Source organism: Myxine glutinosa, chromosome 14 (assembly GCF_964187855.1).
Source record: "Myxine glutinosa chromosome 14, kmMyxGlut1.1, whole genome shotgun sequence".
NCBI lineage: Eukaryota > Metazoa > Chordata > Myxini > Myxiniformes > Myxinidae > Myxine > Myxine glutinosa.
The window spans coordinates 55,036,783-55,052,655 of NC_136274.1; the positions used below are offsets into that span (position 1 = coordinate 55,036,783).

The 15,873-nt window shown below is 44.8% G+C and overlaps 1 protein-coding gene across 4 annotated transcripts in view; it reads right to left on the reverse strand.

Moving 5' to 3' along the window:
* The window catches only part of LOC137439794 (ralBP1-associated Eps domain-containing protein 1), a 35,736-nt gene that overhangs the window by 4,933 nt on the left and 14,930 nt on the right, over positions 1-15,873 (reverse strand). For 3 of the 4 annotated variants that reach the window (XM_068135891.2, XM_068135890.2, XM_068135888.2), the window contains exons 9-15: positions 13,131-13,243; positions 12,750-12,830; positions 7,600-7,777; positions 7,280-7,352; positions 6,235-6,368; positions 4,789-4,850; positions 2,162-2,347 (exon numbers count right to left, since the gene is read on the reverse strand). In XM_068135891.2, coding sequence (XP_067991992.2) covers positions 2,162-2,347; positions 4,789-4,850; positions 6,235-6,368; positions 7,280-7,352; positions 7,600-7,777; positions 12,750-12,830; positions 13,131-13,243 — 827 coding nt within the window. The remainder of the gene's footprint in view (positions 1-2,161; positions 2,348-4,788; positions 4,851-6,234; positions 6,369-7,279; positions 7,353-7,599; positions 7,778-12,749; positions 12,831-13,130; positions 13,244-15,873) is intronic. The other variant, XM_068135889.2, reaches the window with a different exon arrangement.

Sequence of the window (15,873 nt, forward strand, 5' to 3'; positions counted from 1 at the left end):
GAATCGAAAATGTTTACAGTGGATGAAAGCCACCACAACGGAAGTGACGAATCCGTAACAGTTTATAGACAGGGCGTCTAGTTTAACATCCATCTGAGAGACGGCACACATTGATGAATCACCCTGCTTGCGAAACATCAGGATGACAGTCCGTAGTTAGGTCGGGATTCCAACCCAAGTAAGAAAGCTGAGAGCTGAGTACGTGCACATCCAGAGACTAGGCTATCCTGCCAGCCCAGCAACTGGCTTAACCCACCAGCAAGGTTCACTAAAGTGATGGCCGGCACAATGAGCCTTCGTTTTGAAAGAATGAGTAGCAGAAGATGGATCAGTTGAGATGTTTGAAAAATTCCTCATTTCATCAACAGTGCAGTAACAAATGAGCGTGAGTGTTACCCAAAGTGATAAACAGCAATAAGTACGACTTTAGATCAAGGGAAACAAATTCCAGGTTTAATGGCATTGTAAAACGTCTCGCGGCCCTTCGGTGGAGGGTGCAGTATTTTGCCCGAAATGAAGTAATAAGAACAGTGAGCAACTAACCAAGCAGATAAAAGGAAAAAAAACTGGCGGAGAAGAAAAATAAATAGATAAAAAACTGATAGGGTTGCAGAACACACTGCTATTAAAAAACAAGCTGCAAGACCCCAGTTTAACCTTCAAAAGGACCATATGTCATGGCAAGCACAGCGTCTCTGCTCAAAACCCACACACCCTCTCCTCCCTCCCGCCTGCCACCACTCCCTCCCAAGCCACTCATTGGTTTCAAGGTTTGGCAATCCCATGGGAAAACAAACCTCCATTTGACTGTGGTCTGTCATTATGACCAAAACAGACACTGCATTCTTTTTATTTTTCCTCCAGCGGTCATTGCGTCACCAATCCCAGCAAAAGGCCAAGAACCAATACTGCAACTGTAAACATGTATACAGTATACCTTGTTACAATGAATGTCTTGCGGTTCAGCAATCCCAATCATACATGTTTTGTCACCGTCGTTTAAAATAAATAAATAACAATAATAAACTTCAATACATTTGGTGATCAGGATGATCATCCAAAAAGCTTTCCTGAAAGCGTCTGTCACGACGGCGCCATTTGGGGCTTGCACAGGTGTTCCTGTAAAACGATCCTTGGTTCATTGGGCATGTGGTTTAAGCTCAATGTTATGAGCAACACAAACGCGAACTGAAACTTTCCAACTCGGTATTGGTCCAAATCCGGATCGACTGCGGAACATACCCAGACATCAATAAAGACATAGACATTTTCAAGTTGTGGCAAGAAACCAGCTGGAGCTGGAATTCCCAACTACGGCTCGTTTAAAGCGGAGCATACACAGATGTTGTTTTACACAAAAGGATGTCGATAGTCAATACACAGACCACAAAACAACCACAGAGGCAAACGTGAGCAAGCCTTTTCAGTGACAAAATCCCACCGCCAACACCAACGCCACAAGATTAAATAAATACATAAAAGCTGCAGGGATGCAAATCTCAACACGTCACTTCGGCAGAAAAGCATTCGAGGAAATGCCCAGAAGGAAATAGTGGGGAAAAGCCATCCTGGAAACATGGATCAAGATCCATTCTAGAGTTCCAACACGAGCCTGACATTGGGAGGCTGTGAAGAGCTGTGAACCCATCCTCCATGGTACTTCTTGGAACATGACCTCCAGTAAAGGGGCGCCCTACATCTGGCAAATAAAACACATTTACTTCTTCATGCAGCTGTATGAATCAAATTGGCGCCCCTTTATATGAACTTTTCGAGAGCATTACTTGGTTCCTCCTCAGAACACAAGGGTAGTCCAGCATGCACACAAGATATTTTGAAAGTCCCTTCCTTTCTATTGTTTGGAATTTTCTACAAGCTATGCAATGTCCCTTCTTTTCTAGAGTTTGCAGCATGGCACATACCATATAAAGGGGCCTTTTCTATGCCTCTAGCAATTTCCCCAAGAATACACGTCATTCTGTCTCGTAAAAAATCAAAACGTGCAAATTGCACCGATAGTGTTTCCTTCTGGGAAACTTCATTCAAATGTTCTTTCTTACCCCAGGTACAAAAGCTATACACTGGACATAGATGCCCTTGCCTTTGCTTACTCTAGCATTCATATAGGTACAAGTTCTTCCAAAGGATCGGCAGTACGTACCTGAGCTGCGACCCTGGCTTCCTTGGCAGCTGCCTCTCTTTCGGCTTCAGGAAAGAATTGCAGCGCCGTGAAGTGCGTGAAGTCGGCAAAGTTAGGCTGCTCGGGTGGCGGCTGCGATGACAGCAGTGGATTCACAGGATCCGGTGTCAGGTCTGCTCCATCCACAGACTTGGAACTTTGCAGAACCTGTGTGGTGGCAATGTCAACAGTGTGGGTCATTTCTTGTGTTGTACCTCCTGCATAATTGCATTTATGAGCAAGATTTGCTGCCCATGGTAAAGACATTGAACAGTCTATAATAATAAATTGTAGTGTGTGTCTGTGTGTGTCTGTGCGTGCGTGCGTGCGTCTCTTCCATAACTCCCCAACCATGAAACTTAGAACTTTGCATGCATACTAAGGGCAACACTCTCTCTCTCTCTCCCTGAGGATTGAAAACTGGGAGTTTGGGAAAATTGAAACACCCCTTTTGAGGATAATTAACGAGGTGCTCGTCATGAAAAAAAAACACAGAAAAAGGCTTATACTTGTGTAGCCCGCTTTCACCTCGCAGGGATATTAAGCCACCATTTTGTTTTGGCCTGCTAAAAATGCCTTGCCTTGGAAACACGATGACCTCTCTTGGACTAATTAGGGTATATAATCAAAATCCGTGTTCGGATTTGAGGATCGGATCTCGTGGACTAAACAAATGGTGAAATCTGAAAATTTTAATACATTAGCGATTCTTATAACAAAGCATATATATTTAAGCAAGGCTGTGATCCCTCCATATTTACACAAGAAAATGCGAAATTGCTAAAGCATTGAACTTCACTTTTACTACTGTTAACAAAATTATATCAAGTGCAGAAACGATTAAGGAATGTGCCAAAAGTATAACTTCATTGAGCGCAACAAAAATAATTAACCTACGGGGTCACCATGAAAGCCCCTGTGACCACCCACGCCTGGTTCTCCATGGGTAAATCTCCGGAGTTAGGAAGGCAAAATAAATTAAATTAAAGATCAAATTACAAGAATGATTAACATAACGGGATGATTAGAATGAGTATAGCAATGGAACAAGAGAACTATGAGTTCAAGAGAGAATTCGAAAATATTGTAATCAAAATTTAATTAACTCTCTCTTTGAAAAATTTCCTCTCAATTTTGAGGGGTCGCTGTCCCCCACCTTTCCTCACTCCCCTCTCCCCTCTTTCGCTCTCACCCCCATCATCGCACCCCTCCCTCCCGGTCTGCATAGCGATGTGTGGTGAGGTATCCCCCCTCCCCAGCCCTCCTCTCCTTCTCTCTCCGTCTGTCTGTCGATCTCTCTCTCTTTCTCTTTCTTTCTCTCCCCCACCTCCCCTTTCTAAATATTCCCGTCAGTGAAGTGACAGATGGTATTTGCTCCCCCCCCACTCCCATCTCTCCTCTCGCCCACTCCTCTTCCCCCCCCCCCTCCTCTTTCCCCCCTCCCCTCTCTTAATATTCCCATCAGCGAAGTGACGGGTGGTATTTGCTATTTAAAAATAAAATAAATAAAACCTTTGCTAACAGGCAAGTACCTGAAGAATCCTGGTGGCAGAAACTTTGATCCTGACAATCAAACGCTCGTGGTGCCCGATTGGCTGAAACACATTTGAGCTGCAAAAGTGGAAACACCTCTTATTGCACATCACATTGTGAGCTCCATTTTAGAGGCCTCAGCTGGAGAAGTAATTTTTTTAAGCCTTTTTTTAATCAAAACCTGCCAATAGTATGCTGCCCACAGGTAGTAAATTACAAGTAAGTGATTGGCCTGTTTGGACTTCCTATCTGTGTTCTTACCTCATCATTTATGCTGGCAAAATTGGTTCCAATCCCATAAAAAAAGTTTCAGTCCACATCCATATGAAGGACATCCTCAACTCATACAGTAGTGAGCATATTGTACACTCGCAAAGCTTTCCAAGTACAGGTTGGTGATAATGAGCGGCCATCGGAATAAAATGCGCAACAACCAGTGGAGAGAGCAGTCTTTGACCCCTTAACCTGCTCAGTCCCATTTACCATCATTCAAAAATATTACTACTACGACAACTACTGCTACTACTACTACTAATTCGCATGCCCGACTAAGGCCATAACTGTCAATCTTCCACCTACTGCCAAAATTCACGTGGGCCAAGACCAATCCCATTGGCACACTGGGGTAACCATGGAGTTTTGGGAGTCCTCGAGAACGATGCAAGATTGGATCAGCTCGGTGGCCATGGTAAAGATTTGTGGCAAATTCCAGGGAGATATGAACCGGTACATGTTCACTTAAGGCTTAAGCGGATGTGTCCAAACAGGGAATATCATCTCCTAGCAATATTGAGTGCGATCGGGCCGAGTCTAGTGATGTCACTAATGGTCCAGTTTGAGACTCAGTGGGACCATCGAGCCACAAGGATGTGGCGTTGACATCGCATATGAAAGGCGTGTAGGATATCTTGGTCCTTTTTCAAAAAATATTAAATTACATGATTTATTTGAAGGAATACGATATGTGAAGTGATTGAGGAGATTAAACGCACCACATTTTTAGCCTAGCAGTGCATTGTCGATAAGAAAGCTTCCATTACAAACATTACAAAAACAGGCCTTGCTGAGATACTTACGTGTGGGTGGGGTCTGGGTGGGACAGCTGGGGGAGGGGCAGACGCTCCAGAAAGCGTTTGTCCTGAATATGAGAAATGCAACAGGCAGAGGGGGAGAAACGCATCGTCAGCCAAATCAAATAAGAAGCCTTGGGCCAAGGCAACTGAAAATGAAACAAATTAGAATAAAAACTGAGATTCACGAGATCAAGATCAAACTTTTCACTTTACATCCTCCCAACATGGAAAAAACTAGAACGGCATTCTTCGACATCACGACGTCAACAGATATGCCGCCACCCACAATATTATATCATTGTACATACTTGTAGAAAGTTTGACTTTGATCCCTTCAGCCATTCTTAAGTTATCGTGGTAACAAAAACCTATCACGGACGGACAGATGCACAGACAACCCGAAAACAAAATGCCTCCGGCAACTTCATCAGTGAATTCATCCATTCTTTCCTCTTTTTTTCCCACCTGTGGAACCAACTTCCTCAGTCTCTTCAATCTCATAGTTTCCTCCAGGGATGCAGGACAGCGGTTCACGAATATCTCATGTCATTCCCCATCCACAACAAGGATTTTTTTCTACCCCCATTAACCCTCCCAAAGCCCACCTGTTTCTGGGTTTCCAGTTTTTCCTTCCACTTCTGAGATTGAGAGTTTGCGTCTGTATCCATCTTGTTCACTCCGTAAGCTCCCCTTGCCCTCATTGTGCCCCACATCCCTTACTTCTCCAAGTCTCCCTCAACCCTCTCCCCACTCCCTCCTTTTTACATTCTGTAACATCCCATGATGTGATCTGTCTGCATGTGTAAACTGCCATTCAGCAGCGCCAAGGGTCCATGTGGCTGGAATTGGAAAATGACACACTGGAGCGAGTCAACAATGGAGCGGCTTGCAGAATCCCCGTAGCTGAAATGGGAGATCATCGGAGGAGGCCACGCAGCTTGCCGGAGGTGTGAGAGTTCCTGCACGTCACACAGCCAATGAGCGCGTGACAGGCAGTCTGGGACACCTCCCCGAAGCAGGGGTTATAAAATGCCAAGTATGCTGTGCTAGTAGGTTGGTTGGCAATGGAATGGGTGTGGACTCGGTTTCGCTAAATCTCCCTCTTTCCCAATTCACATGATAGCTCTCTCTCTCTCTCTCCCTGGGGGTTGCTGCACGGACAAACTACCCCACACCGTGGCATGCCGGGATCGATTGGCACCAAGCCTGCATGTGAACAAAGCCCACTCGCACCACAGATTCGTTATTGTCTAATCTCTCCTCTCGAAGTCTTTTTGTCTAATCTCGTTGATATATTGCACACAAAAATCAGTTTCCTTTTTCTTGTAAAAACAAAAGGGAATACCATGATCAGATCAATTGATTTTGTTTGAAACTTCGTCAGCATTTCACTGGAAGAGGGGGAAGAAGATAAGTGCTTAAATGACAAGCTGTGACAAGTGCAAAGACCTTGCTGAGCCGCTGCAAATGCCTTGTTGAGGTCAAGCGAAGAAGATCGTGAGTGTGTTTGATGGGGTCGCGGTGGGGGAGGTGGTGGCGGTGCCATCCTCTTGGAGTCCTCTCCTGAAGTGCCTGAGAAAGACCTGCCAGAAAGCATCACACTTGATCACAAACCAATGCCTAATCTCAACCTCTTATTTTAAAAAGCATTGTTCCAACATCAATGTACATAATTGAAATTATTTATATGCCTTATTTTCCATGGAACTTTTACATTTCTCAGAAACACATACATGGTATAAAGGACTTGAACCCAGGCTCTCGGGGGTGGGTGGGACAGTGTAATATGACAACAGAAGAGTACTGCCATGATCTTCCACCGTCATTAACAGCATAAGGCTGCGGGGAAGCATCATTGGCTGAGGGTGTGGCTGTGCCGCTGATGCAATGCCCTCTGTAGGTTAGCGCAGGAACTTGGAATTTGGCCATGGTGCCAGCAACAGCTTACCTCCTGTTCACAAAGGACACTGTGGGATCTTTAACGTCCATCAACTAATGCTGGCAGACAGGACACGCAGTTTAACGTCCATCCGAGGGACGGCACAAACATCGAGGGATCACCCTGCCTGTGAAACACCGAGATGACAGTTTATAGCTGGGTCGGGATTCAAACCCAGGCTAGACAGCTTAGAGGCAAATGTGCACACCCCGAGGCCATACTGCCAACCCTACATCCATGATACAATAAATGATCAATTTAAAGACAGGCAATCTCCATCATGTCCACTTCACTGGGCTAACCAAATGTGTGGGGCCTTGAAAAGGTTTTTATTTTTGCAAGGTCATGCAAGTCAACATTTAAAAGCACAAATAGTCATATCAAATTATACGCAAAGGTCAAGGTTCCTGGAATGGCTTATGTTGCAGCTCTAGAAAGTCAACCTCCCACCCATCACCGACTGGGTGATGTCCTCCCACCCACCGACTAGATCACCGACATCACCCTCCCACCGACTAGATCACCGACTCCCATCTTCCCCCAAAAACCCATTACCTGGGCCGCGATGAGCCATTACTTGAAGGGTCAACGTCTGAAGAGTGTGCAGATTCTGAACTGTGGAAACCATCTGTAATGGCACAGAATTCAACCATCACTCCCTCCAATCAAAAATATCTACCGAATCTCACCAATTCTCATATTCCATTTTTAACATCCAATGATTTTATCAACCACACTCATTTCCTTGTTCTTACATGAAGTCATAAGGATGCAAACACCTTCAGGTGACTCATATATTACTCATGCAAATACTGAGTTGCATCATCATTGCAACCTTCTGAAGCATCATACAACCAAGATCACCAATGTCTCACCGTTGTTCTTGGCAGAAGCAAACTTTGCAGGTGTAGTAGCTTCATCCGCTGCTAAAGGAGCGGATGGGAGCTTTGCGGGAGGGGTTGCCTCCTGTCCTGAACCAGTCAGATCCATGTCCCGCAGGTGGATCTTGCTGGGCGTCATACGGATAGCCACCGGGTGGACAATGGCAGTCTCCTACGGCAGAAGGGGGTTATCCTATGATTACTGTGCAGCATGAGTAAAAACTCAGAGCATACTGCGCGAACCTGAAGGCAAAACTACATATTCCACAAATATGTATCAAAATCACTCTTTCGCTGTTTTAGTGACTCAGACATACAAATGGGAAAAAGTTAAGCACACATACAATGTCTTAGTATTCGCAAAAAAAAAAGTTAATTAAATCCAAACTTTCTTTCAAACATAGAAGAAACATAGAACCTTCCATGTGCAGGTTACGTTTTTTCCCATCCAATGGCAATAACTCATTTGGATTCTGCCCCACAGCTTCTTCGGGGGATTGAAGCAGTTATTCATTGGAATGGTGCTTAGGATTCTGCCTGCTACACATGTTATTGACATTTTGACACATTCATTCTGTTGTGACATCTTTGGACGTCATTATTGAATGGTCTTCAACTTTACATCACAGGATATGTTTCCGGTAGCCACATTCTAATATAGTCATATTTTTGGTGGAAAACTATGCCATTCCTTATTTTATGATAAAAAAGCAACAAAATCTTTGGATTTATTTCGTCATTTGTCGAAAATGCAAAACTTTACACATATACACTTTTATTTTTGACAAATGTAAATGTTTCTGAAAACTTTTCGATTTTTGCTGTGATGCAAAAACCAGCCAGCTAGTGCTTAAACTTTATTTTCCGTGTGTGTGTGTGTGTGTGTGTGTGTGTGTGTGTGTGTGTGTGTGTGTGTGTGTGTGTACACAGTTCCTTCAGAAAGTATTCACACCCCTTGACTTTTTTCACATATTGTTGTGTTACAGCCTGAATTTAAAAATGGATTAAATCGACTTTTTTTAAAAACTGATCTACACACAACAGAACCACCTTTAGAGGCCATTTTTCCCCGCAGAGCAGGAGGTGGCCTTTTTTGGGCACCGTGGTCCCCTTTTTGAAGCAATGTTTTATGGCCAGATGCCCTTCCTGCCGCCAACCCTGTTAGTCGCTTCTTGCGACACACAAGGAATTACCAGTGAACTGGTACTCAATTTGCCGACCTCGGAAGGATGACAGGCTGAGTCAACCCCCCCTGGCGTTAATTCAGCGATCGACCGGGATTCGAACCCAGGATCCTAGGATCCCAAGCCGGCACCCTAACCGCAAAGCCAACACCAGGCACTACACACAACAGAAAGTGGGATTTTTTTTTACAAAATAAAAATGAGATACAGAAATATCTAATTCACATAAGTATTCAACCCCCTGAGTCAATACTTCGCAGAGGTATCTTTGGCAGTGATTACAGCTTCGAGTCTACTCGTCACGCCTTTCTGCTGGTCCTCAAAAATATGCGCAGAGTTTGCTTGTTTTTGTCCTTGAGAGCACGTAGGTTTAGGGAACGATACAGCATCATCGACTTAATCATGCAGTCCCCTTTGGCATTGCACAGAGGAGAAGAGATACTCGGTCCTTTGCAGCCTTGAAGCCTGATGCTGTCCTCTCTTGTTTAAAGATGAAAGTCTCCGTGGGCATTTTCTTCCAGAACAGGCCTGTCTCGTTTGCGTTGATGACCTGCTCCGGTAGATACATTTTCTTCTCGATGAGCTGCGCCAGACCTCTTGATAGTCGGTCAAGCAGCTCCACTTTCTGGCTCAAGCCCATGACTATTTTATGCCTCTTGGGAGCAGACATCTCCTGTACTACTTGTATGCTTATGACCCATGATCAAACGATGTGCGCAAAAAATCACGAACATGAGGGATCACAGCAGGTAAAGGAAGTGGGACGAGAAAAAGAATGAAACCCAGGACACACTTTTTTTTTTTTTTTTTTTTTTTTTTGTATACAAGATCGAGGCTCGTGAAAGAGCGAACATTAATCACACAGAAAGACAAACAGACACACAAAACAAATAACATCGGGAGCGGTAGACAAGATGGGGAGAGAGGGGGAAGGACACAAACACAACATTTGAGAGCAGGGACCGAGAGACATGGAGACATCGAGAGAACTGTGGGAGGGAGAGGGCTTTGGGGGGGAGGCATGGGAAGGGGGGGGGGGGAATACTCGTGCACATATACTGCACATAAATACTCGTGCAGGGGTTGTGGGTATATGAGTGGGTAGTGTAACCACCGTTTATGGGGGATGCGGCGAGGGATGTTTTTTGCGCACGTACAGCTGCTTTATGCATGACGTGTGGAAGATGCTTTTAGAACTGTTATGTTTGCGGCTGGTGGAAAATGGTTTGTGGGTGGCTGGAAGTGGTTTTATGTGTGACGTGCGGAAGATGGTTTTACAATTGTGCTATGTGCATGTAGCTGATTGGTTCGAGATGCTTTGTATTTATGCGCTGCTGGTGAAAGATGGTTTTAGAATTGTGTTACGCGCCGGCTGGTGATTGATGGTTGGTTTGAGATGCTTTATATTTATGCGCTGCTGACGAAGATGGTTTTTGAACTGTGTCTTGCACGTGGCTGGGGGGAAATGTTATGCATCAATGAAAAACCATAAATACGCGAAGCACAGGACCGCGAATGTAGAAGCAGGTCCCATTTTATGAACCGCGAATACACAAAATCCACTATTGTTGGAACCATGAATATCAAGGTTCTACAGTACATATCATTGATACGTGACTTTCAAAATGGCATAATCCGCCACCATAATGCTGAGTGCACATGTGCATAAACCTTAAGGAAACATCAGCGTTCAGGGCATGACAAAGTATATTGTGTGTAGGAGACAAGTATTGTTACAGGGTGTTTCAAAAACATTGATACAATTTTGACTTCCTGCCATTTCTTTGTTTTTTGACCTATTCCGTTTTCCTTTTCAGGGTTTGGTGGTGTTATCATGCTATTTGTTTCCTGTGATTTTTAGCTCTGTGGCTCAACTATGCCATTGACAGAGGAGCAGAAGACAAAAGTGGTGGCTCTGTGGTATGAGAGTAAATCAACAACCACAACAACATTTTCTGGGGGGTAGAACCACCCGAGGAGATCACTGAGAGGTGCCTGAAAGGGCCTAAGGTCACATGCTTCTACGCCTTCAATGCCATGATGGGGAATGCTAGGGCCTTACTGGTTTGAGAATGACAACAGCAGGACGGTGACGATCAACGGTGAGCGCTACCGGGCCATGCTCCAGAAGTTCCATAATGATCTAGCCCAAAAGGTCACCCCAAACCAGCTCAGCATGACCTAGTTTATGCAGGATGGTGCACCCCCCACATACAGCTGGTGACACCATCAATTTCCTGCAGCAGCTCTTCAGAAACCGCCTCATTGCCCTGGGTACCGCTCTGTCTACGTCAACCGCCCTACCACACTGGATGATCTGAAGCAGGAGGTGTCAAACTACTTCCAGGCAGTGCCACATGAGACCTACAGGAAAGTTGGACAGACCTTTGGAGACAGGATCAATGCCTGTCTGAACCGCGGAGGGGCACATATTAAGAACAGCAATTACAATGATTTTGTGTAAATGCCAATTTCAGACCTTGGGCTCTCATTAACTCGAGCAGTGACTTACTGCAATATCAATCAGTGATAGAAAATACCATTACAAAAGCTTTCAAGAAATGTTTGGTTCACGTTCCTGAGGTTTCTGTATCTTTTTAAATAAACGTTTAAAGTTGTATCACTCTTTTTGAAACACCCTGTACTTAAAACGGCCCACAAAGCTTCTGAAATAAGCTGGAAATACTTGGAAGATTGCCTGAGAGAAAGAGCTGTGCTTCTGCACAATGAAAGATTCAGAGAACTCAGCTTGAACGGTCAGCTGCTCGGAATGCAAACTCCTGACCATGTGGGCCAGTGCAAGGCCTGAGTGGACAGGTGTGTGTTACACAACCCCCCCCCCCCCCCCTCAACGGATCACCACAAGTGAATGGACTTTGAATCTTGTGGGAGTGGCCTCCTGTGAACATGGCAGGCTTTGTGATTTATTTAATTGACGTCTGCAATTGGAAAGACGATGCTACGCGTCATTACCAAGTAATGCTGACCATCTCTTCAGCAAAGGACATCTTCGCGGTGTGAAAATACACAAAGCTTGTATCAACAGGAAATGATAGGAAATCAACACGTCAGTCTCATCCACGGATATGTCTCGTATTTCCTCTATTTTCTTGAGTCCGATTTGCATACAGTAACACAACAATTATGGTAACCATTTTAAAATTACCACTCCTTTGTTTAAATGTAGAATATTGCGAGGAAGACGATTTCACTTTCGGATTTCGTAGAGAGGAAGACAAATGATGAATTGCGAAAGATGATGGGAATAGAGCCTGTGATTGATGCTGTGAAGAGGAACAGGTTGAGATGGTTTGGTCATGTGTTGAGGAAGGATGAAAGTGACTGGTTGAGAAGAGTGATGGAAATGAATGTAGAAGGAAGTAGAAGACGGGGAAGACCGAGAAAGACTTGGCTAAAGATGGTGGAAGAAGAAATGCGGGCAAAGGGGGTTAACAAGGAGAGATGCAGAAAATAGGGCAAAATGGAGAAGATTGTCATGGGGACCGCAAGGCTAACCCCCGCTCTAGCAGGGAAAATGGCCTTAAAATGCCTGTTGTTGTTGTTGTATTTCGCAAACAACGGCAGCTTAAAAGGGCCCGGCAAGCAGATCCGTCACTGTAAACGCGCACACAGCGCATGAGTGAATGGCCTCGTTAGCATTCATACATCAATTCGAAAGTCGCACATTAGAATTGCCATTTCCAACAAATCAAACTTATTGGGTTCACCAAGTGAGCTAAGCGATTTCATCCAATGATAAAATGAGTTGGTTTAAAAATCCGTTGGACTGACCCCGTCAGATCAAAGCGGTGGAAAATGGCTGAATAGGAACACAAGCGCACGAGTCATTTATATTACCATGCACTAGTGAGACGGTGACGCATTAGTGAGAGAAGAAGCAGCTGAGGATAGACACATGGGGATAACAGTTAGTGCTGCGAGCTAATCAATAAGACTTACAGGGTCGGCTGGAGTGATGTTAGTGTCAAACCGAGTGAGAGTTTGACAGCTGGAGGAGCGATCACTGAAGGTCTCCCACTGCTGATGGCACAACCAGTGGTGGCAGCACAAGAAAGCAGGAAAGGGAGGGGGTGCAGGCAGGTATGTTAAATGCCAATATGGGAGAAAAGGTAAAGGCATCGTCAGTAAAATAAAATTTTAAAAAGGCCAAACATACAAAGTATGGGACAATGCTCAAGGCTCAGAGAGATGCAACGAAGTCATGAGAAGCCAGGCAACAAAAAGGAAATGAGATAGAAGGAAAGGCTCAGGTTAACAAGAAAGATTTGCGCATCGATATTCTGCCCCCACACGCTCCCAACATCAAGTGAAGAAGCTCACCTCGCTGTTCTGCTGTAGGTCAACCCAAGACTGGCTGATCGACGGCGATTTATTTGCAACCGTTTCAACAGGTGAGCTTGCGAACGTGGTATCTGAGTGCTGTTCAGACACATCTGTGAAACCAAACGAAGGAAAACAAAACAAAAAGGATGTTAAACAACAGGATTCAACCAACCTAAAGGTCCCCAGCAAAGAGCCATTACAGTCTGCAAGCCGAGACCATTTAGCGTTCAGTTCCGTTCCGAGGTCACAAGGTCTACAATGCTAACAGTAGTTAGCAGAGGACAGGATAAGGTGCAGCAAAATACTGAAAGTTTAACTCTCGATTTCTGCCAGTTTAAAAATTGTATCGGTTTTTAGGTCAGACTATTTAATCTCGTGGAACTCAGGTAGAGAGCACTAACTTTAAATCTCGACCAATCAGAGCGCTTGCATGTGTCACATGGCATGTAAAATGGCAGTGCCCATACAACAACAATAGGGTTTGTCATGTCGACAAGAATGCATTACAAACAAGTGAAAAGTGGACTCGAAGACCCATTTAATCCAATCAGATGAACCAAGTATCGTGAATGTTTGAATAAGTGATTCGAATTAGATGCCGATTGTCAGGTTATTGAGAGAAATCAAAGGTCATAAACAAATCTCTTGCACTGGGCATGACCATTCGTCATTTGAGAGACTTGTCCGGGCTAGTTGGTTGCTCTTTCCTTAATGAATGCGTCAAGCAAGGAAGTGCTTCCTTGCACATCAGTAAACACAAGCAGCACATACCATTTCTAAAGCCTTGGTATGACTCAGCAGGGGTTGGGTTTGAACTGCTGATCTCCAAAACTCACACAGATAGTAACCATTACGTCACAGAATCAGGTTCAAATAAGCCAGACCATTGCACATCAGTAAACACGGCCATGGACTTTGAACCTAGTTTGACAGAACTTAGACTCTAATAAGGACAGGACAACATTCCCCAGGGATTTGCCAAGAACAACAAGAACAACAAGAACAACAACAACATGCATTTTAAGGCCATTTTCCCTGCTAGAGTGGGGGTTAGCCTTGCGGTCCCCATGACATTCTTCTCCATCTTGCCCTATTTTCTGCATCTCTCCTTGTTAACCCCCTTGCCCGCATTTCTTCTTCCACCATCTTTGGCCAAGTCTTTCTCGGTCTTCCCCGTCCTCTACTTCCTTCTACATTCATTTCCATCACTCTTCTCAACCAGTCACTTTCATCCTTCCTCAACACATGACCAAACCATCTCAACCTGTTCCTCTTCACAACATCAATCACAGGCTCTATTCCCATCATTTTTCGCAATTCATCATTTGTCTTCCTCTCTCTCAACGATACTCCGCACATCCATCGAACCATTCGCATTTCCACCCTTTCCAACCTTCGTTGCTGCTCTACATTCATTACCCATGTCTCGCTCCCATAAATCATAACACTTCTCACACATGCAGCATACACCTTTCCCTTCAGCTTCAACGACACTCCCCTCCTCATCAGCACGCCACTCGGTTCCCGAAACTTCTTCCATGCACATCTCACTCCAGCAACCGTTGCCAAGTCTGATCCACCTTCTCCATTCAGCATGTCTCCGAGGTAGCAAAATGTTTTCACACCTTCCAGCTTCACGCCATCTCCAAGATCCAACTCAACATTTCCTCCATCTGCAGCTCCCTCTGTGCACACCTTACATTTGAATGTAGCTGCCACACTGGTTAATGACCCTCTCAGACCACTACATTTTTGATGAACCCACTCAGCGCACATTGTACATTGAATGGAGTTCACTCCGACACCCTTCCTGCACACAGCACATGGCCACTTCCCAGTTCTTTCCACCTCACCACATGCTTTACCACTTGCCATCACCTTCGTCTTTCCGATATTCACCTTCAAACCTTTTGTCTCCATACATTCCTTACACTTGTTCATCTTTTCCTTCAGTCCATCCATACTTTCCGCAATCAACACCAGATCATCTGCATACAACAACTCCCACGGTAAACCCTCCTTTACGTTCTGAGCCAGCACCTCCATCACAGCTACAAATAGTAGTGGACTTAGTACCGACCCCTGATGCACTCCCACCTTCACCTCAAACTCACCACTGTTCCCGTCCTTCGTCCTTACAGCTGTGCGCGCTCTTTTGTACATTGCCATCACTACTCTGATCAACCATTCCTCCACACCTAACTTCCTCATTGCCCATGTCAATACTTTGCGTGGAACCCTATCGAATGCTTTCTCCAGATCAACAAACCCAAGAAACAACTTCTTCCTCTTCTCCATGTACTTCTCCTGCAACTGCCTCACAATAAAAAGCGCGTCTGTCGTTCCTCTTCCTGGCATAAATCCAAACTGCATTTCATCGATCTTCACCTTCTTCCTTATCCTCCTCTCCAACACCCTTTCCAATACCTTCATTCCATGCTCCAATAACTTTATCGCTCGGTATGAGCCACACTCTAGAGGGTCACCTTTCCCCTTGTATAGAGGGACGAGGGTACTCAGTTCCCAATCCACTGGAATGCGGCCTTCTTTCACCACCAGATTACAGATCTGTCATTCTCTTCACACCCCAACTTCCTGCTGCCTTCAACATATCTCCCACAACTCCCATCGGCCCTCCCGCTTTTCTACTCTTCATTGCTTTTATCGCTTCCTCAACTTCCTTCTCAGTTATCTTCTCTGCCGGTCCTAAAACTGGGTTACTCTCTATGTTGCCATCCCA